This window comes from Anolis carolinensis, chromosome 2 (genome assembly GCF_035594765.1).
Source record: "Anolis carolinensis isolate JA03-04 chromosome 2, rAnoCar3.1.pri, whole genome shotgun sequence".
NCBI classification, from domain to species: domain Eukaryota; kingdom Metazoa; phylum Chordata; class Lepidosauria; order Squamata; family Dactyloidae; genus Anolis; species Anolis carolinensis.
Genome location: NC_085842.1, coordinates 202,147,472 through 202,165,557, shown reverse-complemented (window position 1 = coordinate 202,165,557; position 18,086 = coordinate 202,147,472). Strand labels below are relative to the sequence as shown.

The window sequence follows — 18,086 nt, the reverse complement described above, 5'->3', positions numbered from 1 at the left end:
TCCTGCGAGTATTTCTGTAGATTTTAGAAAACTATTTATTGATTTAGGTGATGGAATGCTGGCTGATATCTGAACAGGGGATGGACCAGAGATGTCACTGCCTTCGTCCTTTCATTGTTGGCTGCTACTTCCCGGCGGATGTCAGGTGGTTCAGTGTCGGCTAAACAGTATAATTTCTCTAGTGGTGTGGGATGTAGACATCCTGTGATAATGCGGCATGTCTAATTAAGAGCCACATCCACTGTTTTAATATGGTGAGATATGTTCCACACTGGGCATGCGTATTCAACAGTAGAGTAACAAAGCGTAAGGCAGATGTCTTCATCTGTAGATAAGTTGAGGATCATTCTGTAAAGAGGGCAACATGCCATTGCTGCCTCCGTAGCTGCAGGCACCTTTGCTGCCCTTTTTTTGCCCAGTTATCAAGAGCAGTTTGCCACCCGGAGATGGTTTCTTCTTTGGTTGAGGAACAGTGTTAAGCTAACAGAACCATAGCCCCCACTGCTCATTTGGTGCTGTTTTGAGGGGAAGTGCCAAAGGGCTATCACCACCATCAAAGGGCCCGGGCATTCAAAAAAGCCAGAAAGTCCAACCACAGTTTGACTAGAGGAGATCAGTGCTTCTTTTAAGCCCTCCCAGGATAGCCTAAACTAGTGGTTCTCAACCTATGGATGCCCAGCTATTTTGGTCTACAACTCCCAGAAATCCCAGCCAGTTTACCACCTGTTGGGATTTCTGGGACTTGAAGGCCAAAACATCTGGGGACCTACAGGTTGAGAACCACTGGCCTAAACTCTTGCCTTTGGCTGCTCTACTCAGAGAAGTGGATTGTTCCTTTTTTGATAAGAGTTAAGATACAGAAATCATATTAACCCTGAATAAGATGGTCCGTTTTTTTTTTTTGTGGTCAATTCTTTGACAAAAAATTCTAAACCAATACATGAGCATATACAGTTCATTGTTAAGGCATATTTCAGTTAACAATATACGTGTCAAAGATGTTCCTTTTTACACCTACCCAGCCACCCTTTTACTGTTTGTTCTCTGTTTAGCTGGAATTTTGGTTTGATTTTTTAACCAGCATTGGCAGGATGACAAAAGACTGCTGGAGAAACAGACTTTCATTGTTGGGTGGCAGTAATGTGTAAACAGTGTAATAAACCCTGAGCTGGAAAGGAATGGGATTCCCCCATTAGTGTACGTCCCTGGCAACAAGAGGCAAGATAAATAGCAGCTGCCACCAGAGTCTTTTACTGATCATGCATGAATAGCAGAAGGAGAAAAGAGGAAAGCGCATGTTAAAAAGCATAGATACATAAATTTGGCCACCAAAATGGAAGCCTTAAGAAAGCTGGAAACTTGGGAAAACAACAGTCATCTCTGGATGTTTTTAGAGAAAGATTTCAGGTGCTCTTTAGAAGGTTTAAATTATTTTTGTTTACTTATGCAAGCCTTATCCAGCCTGGTAGTTTCATTTCACATGTGCATATTATTAGTTTTAACAAATGTTTGCTGAGGCATGTTGAGCTGCTCTCCTCCTCCTCTTCTTCTTCCTCCTCCTCTTCCTTCCTTCCTTCTTTTTTTTTTTTTTGGGTAGTACCTCACCCCATGCTCTCCATATAATTTCTAACTCCAGTCTTGTGGTTTCTGTTAAAGAAGTAATGCCCAAGAATAAATCTATTTCATTAACTAAGGTATACCTGCATCAATCATCTGTGAGTAATATTCTCGCTTTCTGAGTTTATTAGCCCATTCACTGTATGAGAGTTTTATTTCCAATATGACACTGTGCATCTCAAACTTAATTGTGAGTATAATATCCGAACCTTTCTGGCAAAATAGAAAGGCAGTACTTCAGGTTGACTATTCCTTATCCATAATAGTTCATAACTGAAGGAATTTTGATTGGGGGGGATTTTAAAATGTTTGCATATACATAATAAGGTATCATGCAGATTAAATCCAAGTTAAAACATGAAATTAATTTATATTAATACTCTAATTTAATTAATATTAATAATATTAATACTTATACTGTACACGTAACCTTAAATCATCCAAAGGCAAAGGTCTCAGTCACTCATGTGGACAATTTTGGATTTTAGAGCATTTCTGATTTCCAGATAAAGATTTATCCAACCTGTAGTTTGCTTGAAAAATGCTGTCAACAGAATAACCCCAGATTTTGGTACAAGAAACTCTTTGCATGCAGTGGTTAAAGATGCAATGAGAAATATGGTGTTGTTGTTTTTTAAAACCTCTTTATTCTTGAAGTTTTGTTTTAGTCTGTAAAATGAAATAAATATGTGTTAAGCTAGAAAATCTGGTTCTTGTCTGAATTCAGTTCAGATACTTAGTGATTGTATTAACCTGATTAATAGGAATTAAATGGTTGGCTTTCTGTTTGTCTTTATTTTAGATATATGCACACCACTGTTAGTTAAAGAATATAAGGTGGTTTTATATTAATAGTACCGAAGCTGGATGAAAGGTTAATAGGAGCTCTCTGACCCACGAGAAACTATGATTGTTTGAAGTTACTCGTGCTGAATTAATTTCCTTTCACGTGTAAGGTTTGGTATGCTATTTGTTAAGCTTCTGTTATTCCAAGGAGCTTGAGGGCATGGTTTCATAAAGGCCAGTAGTTTGAGAGTCAGGTGAATGAACCAGGGATCTTTTCTTTCTGCTTGATAAAAATCTGTTTCCCCAAAGTCATGGATGATAGTGTGAGTTGAAAAGAGAGGAGAAGAAAGGGAGGATCTCAAAGGTGAGCAAGCAGGCAGCATGAAGCTCTGAGTAGTAAACAGGAACTGGGAGGGGTTGTGTCCTCTTTGCTGCAGGGCAGAACCATCGGTCTGCAGTCTGCCGCCTGTCAGCTTATCCAACTTTTAGCACTATAGTGTAACCTCAGTTTAAGAGCATCCCAACTTAAGTGCATTTTGAGTTAAGAGCCAGTGTCAGATAGAGCCCCGCAAGAGTACAGGGCTTTAGGGTTTCAAGGGAGCATCTTTGTGCCTCCATGCCTCGTTCTCTTGTCTGCTTTGGGAGATTTCTGTCTTCTTTGCTCTTGACTGCTTTGGGACATTGCTGTTCGCTTTGCTCTTATCCACTTTGTGGAACTTTGGGTTAGTCGATTTTGTGTGGTTTTTATTCCTGGTATGTTTGGCTTCATGAAGAGAGGGAGGAAGGCAGGAATGAGTACAGCATGAAGAAAGTGATGCATCTGTCTCTTCACTTTGTGCTTTGTTCTTCTTTACCCTAACTTTGTGCTTCTACCATTTTAAAGTTGATCTTTCTTTTGTTATTGTTCCATGTGAATGTTCAGTTTTTGCCTTGCTGTTACACTGGCCAACACACATTTTGTTGCCTCAAATGTGTTTCCTTGCCACAACTTTGTGCCTCTACTGTTTTAAAGTTGTTCTTTCTTTTTTATTGTTCCATTTGAATGTGCATTTATACATTATTTGTTATTTATAAAGTACATTTTCTTATCTAAAATCATGCAACAAAAAGGGGGGTGTTCAGGGGCTGGAATGGATTAATAATATTTCAATGCATTTCACTGGGAAAAATTGCTTTGAGATAAGAGCATTTTGAGTTAAGCACACAGTCACAGAATGAATTAAATTCTTAAGTCAAGATATCACTGTATATTAATTTGAAACAAGTGTAACTGGATGAGGGATTCGTTATTAGGGACAAAAGTTTTAAAATCAACTGGTTGTATTGAATGCCACATTGCCATATCTATTTGATACATGGCTTATGCAAACATTTTGTCGTATTATATAAGTATACATTACAGGTGAGGGGTGGCTGGATAGTGCACTGCTTCTTAAACTGTGGGTCCCTGATCCCAAATGTGGTTCTCTTTGCTCAATGCTGAGATCATGGAAATGCAAAAGGTTTATGAAAGCCACCTGGATATTTACACTAATCTGTTAGCAACAGCATGCAGTGTTTACAGTCTAGAATATGATTCAGTTGTACTACATAAAAAGGAAAATTAACCTGTTTAGCAAGCTTGCAAATGCTGAAGTATTATCAGTAAAGGTTTGGTTTTTCATACTTATCATATATATTTTTATACCCAGGGTCATGTAAAAATTTCTCAAGCAGAAAGGGGTTGCGTCTGGAAAAAGTTTAAGAAGCCCTGGGCTAGGGGATTTTACCCACCATTGCCAGAGACTTTCTCCCATGCAAGACCACTTTGACATCTCTTCACATGTATGAAAGCTCCCTGGCAAATCCCAGTATTGTCTTGTGGGATGATGAGCCCCTACTGTCATCAATAACAGCAGAGATATCCATTCTGGTGTTGTTGGTGCAGTACTTCTTTTCATAATTAATTCATGTCCTTTCACTAGTAGTTTGTCCTCTTTTAGGTTATTTTGCCATGAAAAGGTGTCCTGTGGAAAGTGTTGAATGGATAACCTGATTTTGAAACTAAGTAAATAGACCTGGACTTGAACTGGAGCAGTAAATAGATTTGGACTTGTTCAGAAACAATGTAGATGCCTGTCTCAACTCACTGAAAAGTAACTGAATCTTTAATTTCTATGAAAGGCAACAGGACACCACTGTTTGTTTTCAGCCTCACTGTGATCTTGCTTCTAAACACGCAAAGCTGATTATTGAACCAGTGTTCCTCAGTTAAGAAAATCTTTGTCAAAAAGGTCCTTCTTACAAAGTATTTTGGTGCCCTTGGGTGTTGCTTGGCCTCATTGACTTCTATCTAGTTGCAGGTTTTTTTTAAAACATCCTCAGCACTTGAAGGATGTTAAAAGAAGGTATGACAGTCTTTCTGTGTCCGTTAACAGAAGCATGTCTGCAGTAAACAATACAATGCTGAGCCGGGAAAAGTTCAATATTTTTCTTCAGCTAATTCTATTGTTGTCTTGTGTGCCTGCTTACAATAGGCAAAATAAACAGCAGCACCTGTAGAGTCCCTTGCTGAGCATATATGAATAGCAAAACTAAGCTGTCTCACCAGCTACCCCAACACATTGAAAATCTGTAAATGTGGCCACCATGTTGAAAAACATGAGAAAAGTGGAAGCTGGGGAAATGTTTAAAATTTTGTTTTTTAAGGAACCAGTATTCCATTTTGTCATTTGGGAGAAGTCTTCAGGTGATCTCTAGAAGGTTCAAAATATTAGTTTTTTGTTTATTTCTGCAAGGATTATATGATCTGGTTGTTTCATTGCACCTGTCTGTGTCGCTTGAATGAAAACTTTGCTAAAGACTCTATTAAAGAGTTAATAGAAGCTGATCCCTATTCTTTCCATATGATGCTTTGCCTCTGCTACTAAAGTTTCTATTAGAGAAGTAATGTTGAGGTTGCCTCCCAGGGTTGGTTGATACAGCAGGTTGCTTCCCCCCTTCACCTCTTTTGTAGAAGCTGGAGGCACAGGGTAGCAGTCTCATTTACCAGCCAACTCTGGCAGGAATCTGGTGCATAGGCTTCCAGAGTTGTTCAAAAAGTGGGTCCCTGCTGTCATGCTCCTCCCATGGTTTTGGAAGAGGTTGGAGGGGAAATGGTGAACTGATCAGCTCTGGAAGGCTATACACTTGTGCACGAACTGAGCCCGTTCCTTGATAAGCCAGATCTGGCCATGGTAGTACATGCCTTAGTTTCATTACTGAAATCCGCTCTACATGGGGCTGCCTCTAAAGAGTGCTCAGAAACTTCAGCTGGTCCAAAGATCTGCAGCCAGGTTTCTAAATGAGGCTGGCTATAGGGAGCGGACAACCCCCTGTTGAAGCAGCTCCATTGGCTGCCAGTCTGTTACTGGGCACAATTCGAAGTGCTAGTTATGACCTTTAAAGTGCTAGATGGTTCAGGTTCAGGCTGTTTGGCTGACCGCATCCCCTTGTATGAACCTGCCTGAGCCCTGAGATCTTCAGGAGAGGTCCATCCAAGCTCGGTTGGTGGGAACGAGAAAGCAGGCTGGCCTTCTCGGTGGCTGCCCCTCAACTCTGGAACTCCCTTCTTCCCAGGGAAGCCAGAATGACCCCTTCTCTGCTGTCCTTTGGGCAGCAGGCTAAAACCTTATTATTCAGGCAGGCTTTTAAAGCTGATAGTGTTTAAGATCAGTTCAGGGAGTGCTGTAGTTTTTAACTTTTAATATGTTTTGATGGATTTTAACTGATTTTTTAAACTGCTGTTTGTATATAATTCTGTTTTAATTTTTGTATATTTGTATATTTTAAATTCTGTGCTAATGCTTTTATGTCAAGCCCGGGCTGTGGTGCAAGCTGGTGAGCAGCCAGCTGCAGCCAGCTGAGACCAATCACTCTGACCAAGAGGTCATGAGTTTGAGGCCAGCTCGGAGCCTGTGTTTGTCTTTGTCTTTGTTCTATGTCGAAGCATTGAATGTTTGCCTTATGTGTGTAATGTGATCCGTCCTGGGTCCCCTTCGGGGTGAGAAGGGCGGAATATAAATACTGTAAATAAATAAATAAATAAGCTGCTTTGAGTCCTCTTTGAGGTATAAATAAATATAATAAATATAATAATAATGATAATGATAATAATAATAATAATAATAATAATACACAAATAATTCCACCAATCTTAAACCTGGAAATGTAAAGGGCGAACTCTTTAATAGAAGAGATGCACCACAAATGACTTATACAGTATTTTCCACAATGTAGCTGCAAAAGTGTTACGCAAACATGACGAAAGAGCAGATCATTTGTCAAATATACAAGTTATGTATATAATTCAAATGTCTGAAAGAGTGGGATTTGAAAAGCAGGAAGACACTTATATACTTGTACTCAGAACTAAATTTACAGGTAACCATCCATCCCAGTATTGTTGTTCTCAGAAGACTAACTGATGGGCCCTGTGGGTTTGGCTAAAATAGAGGGAACCCATAGGTCAAACTGCTGGGTTTTATGAAGGCTACTACATTTCACGCATGGTTTGCACATAGGTGCACAGTTGACTAGTTCCAGAGCTCAGAAGAGTTATCTCCTTAGAGTACCAGAATCTCAGGTGAGGCTCTGAGTTGTTTTACTGTGTTAAGTGGACAAAGGCTTCTCAGATTGTCTGAATACATTCTTTAGTAGAAGAATGATTGCTGCTGCAAAATAAGTCTCTCCCCACACCCCAAAATTATTTTTGTGATCTGGCATTTTTTTTTATCCCCAGGCTTGAATGTCCTGTTTTCCTGAGACACGAATACCTCCATTCTTCTAATACTTTTGTAAGATTTTTATCCATGTATCTCTGAAATACTGACTAAACTAGAAGCAAACCTTAACAAATATAGGCTTTTGTGGTGAGGTATTAAATATTCACGTATCTAATATTCAGACTCGTTTCTGATCACGGATGTTATAATGTGAAGCAATATTTTTGGATACCATTTTTCTGCTTCTGGCTTGCTTTTTACATGTTATTTTAAAAAACCTATCCAACTTATCCTCAACTTATCAATGGGTCATATCAAAATTCATAATTTTTCAAACCTGCCCTCGATTTACACACAAAGTCAAATTTTACATGAGGATATATGGTATTATTGAAACAAACATTGAATCCTGTCAAACTAGGAAAAGCTTACAGGATGCCCCACAGATATCTTTTGCTGTGGCATAGCTCCTACTTAAGCAGCTAATTACAATTATTCTGTGATTTTTACTCTCCAAATCAGTTAACCTAGCTAATTTGGCTTTGGATTCTTGGCCTGCTGTTCGTTCATCTGGCCAGGCAAGTACAGTAGAGTCTCACTTATCCAACACTCACTTATCCAACGTTCTGGATTATCCAACGCATATTTGTAGTCAATGTTTTCAATACATCGTGATATTTTGGTGCTAAATTTGTAAATACAGTAATTACAACATAACATTACTGCGTACTGAACTGCTTTTTCTGTCAAATTTGTTGTATAACATGATGTTCTGGTGCTTAATTTGTAAAATCATAACCTAATTTGATGTTTAATATGCTTTTCCTTAATGCCTCCTTATTATCCAACATATTCGCTTATCCAACATTCTGCCCGTTTATGTTGGATAAGTGAGACTCTACTGTATACTGTAGTTTGTGGTGAGAAAATGCTTGAGTGAATGCAGTCCAGTGGCTAGCAAGGAATTTAGTGCTTAGGGTATGGGTGAAAAAATAGAGGCTTTTTAAAATTGCAGTTTTATTGTGTTATGTTTCTTTGGTACTTTTGCTTAATTCAGTAAGCTGAAGTATAGTTCACGACTCTCTTTTTTTAAAGAAGGCAAACAAAGGGATATGGCAGATATGGGTATGAATTGTGGGAAAGATGTATGTTGAGACAGGCATGCTGATAACTTGGTTATTGAGTGCATAGGGTGGCAGCTGAATATGTGAATGGCCTTTATGTTCTTATTGAGGTTATAGGAAACCCATCAGGGGTTTGATATGTGGCCATTTTTTAAAAAGGCAAGTCACTTTGGAGTAAGTCAACCAAAAAGTTGATCTAGAGGATCTAAAAATTTCTAGAGAAAACATTAAAATTAAATCTGCAGAAGCCAAACCTATAAATGTGGAGTTCTGACTACCGTGAGAAGCATCCATGTGTGAACTACCTCTTGAGTCACTGGATCAGCTTAAGGCATCAAATTTGATTTCAAATTATGATGCCATATTACGATTTTTTACATATTAAAAGTAGAAAGACATACTCCCAGAAGTAGAAAGTTAATTACAAATTTACTGATATGTTTTTTAATTTCGATTTTATAGGGAGGTTTTCATCACAGTAAAGGAATAAAAATATTGCATGCACACTTACATACAAATCCACTATAGTGTAGTCTTTTCTACCACCCCTTTCTGCTGTTTGACTAGAGCTCATATTTCTATAAAAGTATTTACAGAGATTACAAAATAAAAGCTGCAGTATGTGAAATAAAAATATTAACAAATTGATATAAAACCGGGCACTGAAATGAGATGTTAAGTAAATACTAAGACAGCCCAGCCACTTCAGTTTAAATTACACCTCTAAACCTGATTGGAACAAGATCTTCAGCAATCTAAAAACAATTAACATGTGTACTCTACATGTAAATCTGACCAGAGAAGATGTAATCTGTGAGATTTTCACCTTTAGGTTTCAGATCAGTAGGCAACTAATGAATCAAAAACACGAGGAGAGTCCAGGGACAGATGGTTGCTGTTACTGATGATGCAATGTTGTGATTAAGGAAGAACATGCAATTTGTGAAGGAACCAGTTCACTCTATGATTCAGAGCTGCAGTGTTTCCTGTTAACAGGGGACACGCTTCTGCTCCAGCCTGTTTTGCAATAAGCCATTAAACTGCCTGAAATACTTCCAAGGACACAGATCATGGGCTGATATAAGAATCCGTAATACCTGGTCAGTCTTGTTCATGAACTTTCCCACACTTCTCAAGCACAGTTTACTAGGTGTTTGCATGACATATTTTAAAAATGGTAGCTTCCACTGACCAGTTGACATATAGCATATTTAAAACCATAGTGGCCAACTGTTTTGGTCAACTATACCACAAAGCAAGGCTTAGCTAAGGAATATATTTTAGTGTTGAATATGATGTGTATATACAGTGCTTGCTTCCAGCTTTGCTGTTGATTAAGTTATCAGGCTGTACCAAATTTTACATTATGGTGCTTATGAACACTCTAGGCATCCCTTCCCATAAACGTATGGAATAAGAAACCTTTCTCTGGGGGTTTCATGGAAACCTGCTTTAAAATTGTGGTTCTTGGTCTTTCTGTTTTTAGGAACAGATTCCACAGTGGTGTGTCCACAGTAGGTTGCCTGTGAGTAGTAGTTTGTGCTATCATTTCGTGTAGCATCTTTAATAGGCCTGCAAAAGGGTCTTGCTGCCCAAATTATTAGAGGACGCTTAGAATAACAGCAATGTTCCTCTTCTATTGGCCACAGATTCAGAAGAAGTTCATGCCCAACAAACAAGCTTCAGGGAAACCTGTACAAGAACCCCTGTCTTTAACATAAAAGCCTTCCAGGTGGGGCTGAACTGCATCTCACAGCACTCCTCTTCGAAGGCTGTGCTAAGGTTATTGGCAGTTGCAGTCCAGTAGTATCTGGCAGGCTGTGCAATTCCTATTCCTGCTTTAAAGGTAAAGGTAAAAGTTTCCCCTGACATTAAGTCCAGTCATGTCCGACTCTGGGAGTTGGTGCTCATCTCCATTTCTAAGCCAAAGAGCCGGTGTTGTCCGTAGACACCTCCAAGGTCATGTGGTCGGCATGACTGCATGGAGCGCCGTTACCTTCCCGCCGGAGCGGTACCTATTGATCTACTCACATTGGCATGTTTTCAAACTGCTAGGTTGGCAGAAGCTGGAGCAACAGCGGGTGCTCACTCCGCTCCCGGGATTTGAACCTGGGACCTTTCAGTCTGCAATGCTTTAACACACTTTGCCATCGGGGCGCCTACTTTACAATGACATAATGTAAAAAAAATTCTTGAAGATTGTGTGAGGCTGCTTTTTTCTTCTTGAAAGGCCATGATTGACATAACCTGGAATAATTCTTTGATGATTTCCCCTTGATGCCTTCATTGAGAACAGGCATACTCTAGGAGAGCAAGTATGGTGCTGAGGTTTAGAGTATAGAACCTGACTTGAGAAAGTCCAGCTTCCAACAGAGCCATGAAAGTCACAGAATGACCTTTGGTTAGTTGCTCTCAGCTCAACTTACCTCGCTGGGTAAAATGGAGCAGGCAAAGAGAGCCATAAATGCTGTTTTGAGCTCATTGGAGAAAAGGGAGGTGATATAAATGTCACCAAATAAAATAAACTGGATCAAAAAACAGCATGGAAAGTTAAAAACATTAGTCTGTTCACATAATATTAACACAAACAGGGTGGTAGTTAGAACTTTTCTGCTATTATCTCTTTAACTCCTAGGCATCAACAGTGCAAGGGCCTGTCTTTTTGCTAAATACTGTGTTCTGACTTTGAATTAAGGGTATTTTGTAATATTCAGCTATCTACATCCACTCAAATGTAATCTGCTTGAAAATACTTTTTTAAATTCAAAAGGAAGCCTTTTATATAAGGAATAGCATTTTACAATGCCATTGTATATAATGAGAGTTGAGATTTTGGTATCCACAATGTCTATGTCCTGGAACCAAATGCCAGTAGATACCAAGTGCCGACTGTTCAAATACTTTTTGACACAGTGCATTTGGCTACTTACTCTAGACTGGCATTTTTTCTTATATTCTGTTAGCTTATTTGCAAAAAGTGTACCAGTACTTAATTTTCACTGTCATCTGTCTTCCCCTTAGGTGGTTTTGCTTTTGTTTATGAAGCTCAGGATCTTGGAAGTGGCAAAGATTATGCTTTAAAGGTAAATCTTTTTCTGTTTTGTGAATTTTGATTCATGTCTTTTCATTATTGAAAAACCAACATCGAAAACTTGATCAAAAACCCAATTTGTTCCACTTGTCAAGAAATACCTGTATCTTTTTTTGGTTTCAAGATCTCTGCAGAAATAATGCTTGTGGCTATATTTTATTGTTAAAGAAGTCACTGTAAGTTAGTGTTGGCCAGCCTTTTCCAATCAATTGCTGTCTGAGTACATTGGACTTAAAACCCTTAGAATGCCTTAGGAGCTCCAGCTGACCGAGCATATTAGCTGGCTGGAGGCAGGAGGACTAAGAAGAGACTAGGCTAGAAAAGATTTTTGTATGTAAGGGTTATCTGTAGTTCAAGACTTGTTATGAGACATTTTCAAATGTGGTTTTTCCCCGGAGAAAATAATATTTTTGCTACAGCAGTATTTTCGAAAATGCTGTGCAAAAATATTATCTGTAAGTCATGTGTATTTTTTTTGTTCACAAAATAGCATTTTTGTACAGAAGATAATATTTCTTCACAGAAGATGCTGTTTCCCACACAAAATAATTAATTTTTTCCCACCAAAATTCATGTGCAAACTGCTTGGAATAAATCTTGAACTGTGAAGGATTATCATCAGTCAAAAAATTTCATTACAATTTCTCAACATTCAAGAAACCATTTTTTTGGATATTTTTTCCATCACATAAAGTACCTGTATCAAATGTAATGTATGAGCATTCAGAATATTCTTGCTAATGCATACTAAGAGATAGACTGGAAATATGTTTACCATTTTGACTTTTTACAAATTTTATTATTCACAGATTCAATTTAAAAAGTTTTTTGTGAAAATCTCTAGGTCATTCAAATGATTTTATGGTCTAATTCCTCCAGTCATGTGGGAGGACCTGGATATTTCTAGAAAGAACACATATCTCTGAATCTTTAGGTCCTCTACAGTGTGAGTCTGTGGTCAACTTCCAGTGAAAATTGACTATACAGTTGTGCTTGAAGACTTAGAAATTCCTTGAGAAGTCCTCTCAGCTAAAAATAACCCCAACTCATGTTTTTATTCACAGTTTTTCACTTTCACAATAGTCCTGTGTGTAGCCCAGAAAATGTGGAAGGCTTACTGTACATCCTTTGCACTCTGAAAGTCAAATAGTTAACATACATAAGATAATTTTGAATTTTAACATGCTAGTATGTCCAACTGCTGATGTGATACCACCTTCGTATTGAGCAATGCTAGCCTTTATGCGTTGTACTTATACATTGATTCGTTCTTTAACGTACCATATGCCAGCCACAGAATTCTCACTATCGGGTGATGGCAATAAATAAACAAATGCTACTGGGTACTTCTGCTCCTTGTGGAGAGAAAAAACAGGGTATAAATAAACATAACAATTATTATAATAATAGCTGGAATTTAAGAAGTGGTAGACAGTGCAAGAGCCTTGATCATAAAGAAGCCACTGCCTTGGCATGGCATTATTTTCACTGGCATTTGTGGCTTTTGGAAGGAATAGATCATATATTTTCCTTCTGTCTTGGAGAAGAAAGCAAAGCCTGTATCCCATATGGGACTCTCCTGCTGGATGAATTGCCTGCAAGGCATTTTCTTACTAGTACATTACTGGCACACAGACACATTGTGATCGTTCCATTTGATATTTTATGTTTTTGCAAAGTCATCTGAAGCCATAGCATAAGGACAGTGATTAAATGGATGAGAAACCTTCCAAATGAGGCTTCTGTCTTCTTCTTCTTCTCCTCGAATTGGCTTCAGAGCAACCCAGAACAGCCGTTAAGCTTTTGTCGTGGCTGTTTCACAAATTGTTTTGTATGAATTGCAAGCTGTTAAACCTTTACCAGACTGTTCCAGAGCGCTGAACAATAGACTGCATTTTGATGCCTCTAGGGTCTGATCTCAGAATTTATTTACCAACATGAGAAATAATGGCATTGAAACAGGTCTCCTGATTTGTATCTTCATCAGCTCTAGAAGTCACATTTAGCAAAAACATTAGAGCAGTTGTAAGTTCATCAACTTGCTGTTAGCACAGGGCTCCAATGGGCCTCTGCCCTATAATAAACTTAAAAAATATGCTAGATTTGTTGTAGTTCTTAAATGTTGTACCTCACTCAGCAAATAATTGGAAAACATTCTAGTATTTGGAGTGTTTGATTATTTTAAACTTACTAAACAAAATTTTTATGTCCCAATAACCCCTGCTTCTAAAATATGGGATTAGGAAAAAATGCAAAGGGCACTTAATGTTGTTGAATTGCTATATTAAGACATTAACATTTTTGTGGAATTATTCTTATTAGGATTCCCCAATAGTACTCAGTGTTTCTTGGGGTAATTGTAAATTATAGGGGTGGAAAGAATGTTCTTTGTTTTTGCACATATTTCAGAACACTATTCTGCACCACATAGATGTGTGAAAACTGTAATGGTTTTGTGTGAAACACACTGTTTTCAGGAAAGTTTTTTCAATTCAACATTGCTATTTTCTACATAGTTATTTTACAAAACAACAAAAACGACAATCATTTGTACAAAATATAGTCACTTGGATTTGTTGCACGATTGCTGTTTTCTGAATATGATATAAGTGGGAGAAGCAAAAGTACAACTTGTCTGTGTGAGCAGCAATCTCCAACATATCTGGGGAATTATTCTAATTCTTAAGAGGCCTTAACTGGACCAGAATTCCAACTTGAGCCTTTGGGAGATAGAATTTTACCATTCGGAAAGAGATACTTCTCATCGACCAAAATGTTTGGTAGCATTCTATACTTCAAGATAGTCAACCTCCACATAAGACAAACTTTTAATAAATGTGTAAAATGCTGTACAAATTCTTGCATTGTGTAGCTTTATAGCTAACCAAGAAATGCAAACACCGACTTATCTGTGACCTATGGGCAAACTTTTCTACTACATTGCATATGTGGTGATGCCTGAAGTTAATTTTGACTTTGGCCATGGAATCATACTGTTGGAAGAGGACATGAGCACTATGTAGTTCAATTTGCTCCCTTAAACAACTAAAGAATTCCTGAAATATGGCCACCCAACTTTTGCTGGAAGACTTCCATAGAAAAGTCCTCCACCCTCTGAGACAGTATTCCACTGTTGAACATCTCATAGAGTTAAGAAGTTTCCATGCCAATTTAAACCTGGAATCCTGACATTACATCATAAATCGAACAGGTTTTTCACTGGAGCTTGCTTTTTGCTTGGATAGCTTTGTGTGAACTGGAAAATGAACCAGGCATGGATCAATTAATGCAATGATTCCCAAACTCTGGTCTTCCAGATGTTTTGAACTTCAGTTCCTAGAAGCCTGAATTCCTTATGACTTCTAGCACCAAGTTTTGAGTTTTATCATATACAGTGAATGGGTTTGACATCTTCACACTAACCCCCACTCTCCAAACTTTCCGTATACAATTAAAGACATGGTTTTTTCGACAAGCCATTGACCATGTTCAGAATACCTTAATTGACATATTTGAGGACTTAGAGATTATTTCACTATGCATTTTATGAGATGATATTGATTGCAGTTATTTTATACCTGCAGCTATTGTTGCATTTTACTGATCTTAATCAGGGTGGTTGTGATGTTTATGTTGGTTGTTACTGCTTTTGTGTTACTATATTTGCACTTTTTGTATTTTGTGTGTTTGCATCTTTGAGTGCTTTGAGTCCTTCTGGGAGATGGTGGTGGGGTATAAACAAATAATATTTATCATTATTATAAAATCAAACCTTGGGAAAATTTTGTGGGGTCCTTTCATACTGCACAATTATGGTCAACTCTCCGTATTTATGGAAAACACAAACCTTGATTTTGCCAGAGCATTGTATATAGCAAAACTTGAGCATCCACAGATTTTGGTATCCATGGGGAATCATGAAACCAAATTCTAGTGGATATCAAGGACTTAACTGTATAGTATTATGATATTACTCTAACTACCTTGGCAACATCATATGGTTTGCAGGGCATTATGGTTTATGGAGTGGTACTTAGAATTTTCTGCCAGAGAGGTGTAGTTCAAGAATTCTGTAGCACATCATCATGACAGTTAAAAATGGAATTATTTATTACTCTGCTGTAGTCTTATCATGATTACTGTATATCAAAATGCTTTTGAAATTAATATGTCTAATGTGATTGATGCCTAATTATTAAAAACCACTTTTATTTATTATTTTAACTTTTGTATTAACCTATATGGTGTGTGACCTTTGGACCCATATTGGGAGAAAGGTGGGCTATAATTTAAACCAATACATTCATTTTCTATTTTATCTTGATATCATAAATAAGTATAAAGAATTGATTTAGAAAGGGTTTTTTTAATAATATCTTTGTTTCTCAACAGAGACTGCTATCTAATGAAGAGGAAAAGAACAAAGCCATCATTCAAGAAGTTTGTTTTATGGTATCCTTTCAGAAGGAAAATAAAACCCGTTATCTGCCTTTGGACAATTAAATCCTGGCTTAATGAGTCGGGAGTTTTACATCTGTATTGTACAGCTCTTTTTCACTGCTTTGCTCCTGTCTTACAATAAGTGGCAAAACAAACTAGGAAACCAAAGTTAACCATAGCATCCTTTAACATCTGAACCGAAGTCAAAAGTTTCTAGTTAAAAAGGTCTTACATTATTTTTTTCAAAGGCGAAGTTGTAACAAACTGACTTTCATTCTTTTTGCAGGATAACTATCTTCTCATAGTTACTTATATCGTATTTGAAAATTATATTAAAAAAAATAGTTACTTATATCGTTACAGGGTTTTGTGCCCTCACTGCTTATGTATGATACATATTAAAAACCATTGGCTTGTAGCAGTTTTGCTTTTTTAAAAAATAGCCAGAAAGTCATCAATTTTTAAAACTTATGAATAATTAAGAAATAGAGTGTTTTTTTTAAAAAAGTGCAAATATACAGACTGCTAAATACTTTGATTCTTTTCAGAATCTGCATAAAATGTTATTATGCATTGCCGACTTTAAAAGTTAAATGAAACATTTTCTTGGCAAGTTAAAGCCATACTATAAAATCATATTGAGGTGAGGGATTGCCGCTGAAAAACATCTGGCAGTTTAGCACTATTATTATTAAATGTTTTATTCATTTTCTTGAGCCATGCTCCCTTTTCTCATAGTCTTCTGGGTCTTAGTGGGTTTGATGGAATAGGAATCGTGTAAAGCGACTTACCGCAAATATGTGTTCCAAATACAGAAATTTTTGAAACTTTAACCATGGCAATCCTCTAGAAAAAGCTATCCGGCCATCCAAATATTGTCCAGTTCTGCTCTGCTGCATCCATAGGAAAAGAAGAATCTGATACTGGGCAAGGGGAATTTCTTCTGCTCACTGAGCTTTGTAGAGGTAAAACAACTACTTATGTGGACTGTTTATCACTGGTTTCTCTAATCTAATCTCTTCCAGATATGTTGAACTACAACTTCCCAAATTCCCTATCGATTCTTACGGGATTGCGGGTGTTGGAGTCCCAACAAGTCAGGACGGAAATGGATTGGGAAAGGCTACATATATTTTGGTTTACTCCAACAAATCAGCCCAGCCCATTCTTTCTTAGGAGGGGGTTAGAAAAACATTTCTCAAAATGGAAGCTTTAGTTGTCACTAAAGGAAAATTGAATGCATTAATACCACTTTAACCACCATGGCTCAGTGCTATAGAATCATGGGTGTTTTGCAAGGTCTTTAGCCTTCTCTACCAAAGAGTGCTGGTGCCTCAACAAACTACAACTTTAAGGATTCCATAGCATTGAGCCATGGCAATTAAGTTTGTCATGCTGCATTAATTCTACATTGTAGACGCACCCATAGAGTCCCTTTGTACATGTAGTCAATATCACAGGTCGTGTTATTATCAGACAGCCCCTTGATCCTGCTTGTGCTTTATAACATTCTTTTTAATTTCTTTTTTATTCCCAGCAGTAGAAACAATGTCGGCAAAAAAGCACATGTTGTTACAAAGAAATATGAGCCACTCTGATTTCCATTGTTGTGCTTTTCTCCCCTGGGATGGGATATTAATTAGGGCTGATGACTGTAATAGCTGCTTTAATTGCAGATTAAAACTTTCTCTCTAATTAATAGGTATGACTGAGACTTAAGAGCCCACTGCTGTGCCGGTCATGCAGGCCCAATGACTCCTTTCTCCCTGTGCCAAATTGGAAAAGAAGAAACTCTTAAAAGAGTTCTCTTGCAGCTATTTTTTTTCTGTTGGATTTGTTTCAAGGGGAGTAAAAATGTTCTTTTTGAAGACATTCTGCCTTTTCTTTTTCCAAAAAGAACTACAGGCAACTGAAGTGGGTAGCATTTATTCTTTTGCATTTCTCCCCTTTGGTTTCAAGCCATTGTTTGAGAGCTAGGCAACAGATATGTTGTATATGCAGGAATTGCTAGGAGCATTGGAATTCCTGCCTAGAGAGTATTACTTGCAAATGCGATGGCAGCAGGAATGCTGGCAGATTTGAGAACAAATTCAGAATGAGGTCAAAGGAGCCCTCTTAGCTTTAGCTGGAAAACTTAGGAGATGGGAACTGACGCATTTGGGTTTTTTTTAAAGCTTTTTTACACTACTCAGTGATAGCATTATGATAACAATATTACACGAAATCCTGGGATTTGCAGTTTAAGGAGGGACACACAAAGGGCATTAAAATTCCCTGTCAGAGAGC

At 37.7% G+C, this 18,086-nt stretch overlaps 1 protein-coding gene across 3 annotated transcripts in view; it reads left to right on the top strand.

Moving 5' to 3' along the window:
* Nucleotides 1-18,086, top strand: part of gak (cyclin G associated kinase) — a 115,755-nt gene that overhangs the window by 17,928 nt on the left and 79,741 nt on the right. For all 3 annotated transcript variants that reach the window (XM_062971543.1, XM_062971542.1, XM_062971541.1), the window contains exons 2-4: nt 11,291-11,352; nt 15,753-15,812; nt 16,651-16,765. In XM_062971543.1, the coding sequence (XP_062827613.1) occupies nt 11,291-11,352; nt 15,753-15,812; nt 16,651-16,765 (237 nt within the window). The remainder of the gene's footprint in view (nt 1-11,290; nt 11,353-15,752; nt 15,813-16,650; nt 16,766-18,086) is intronic.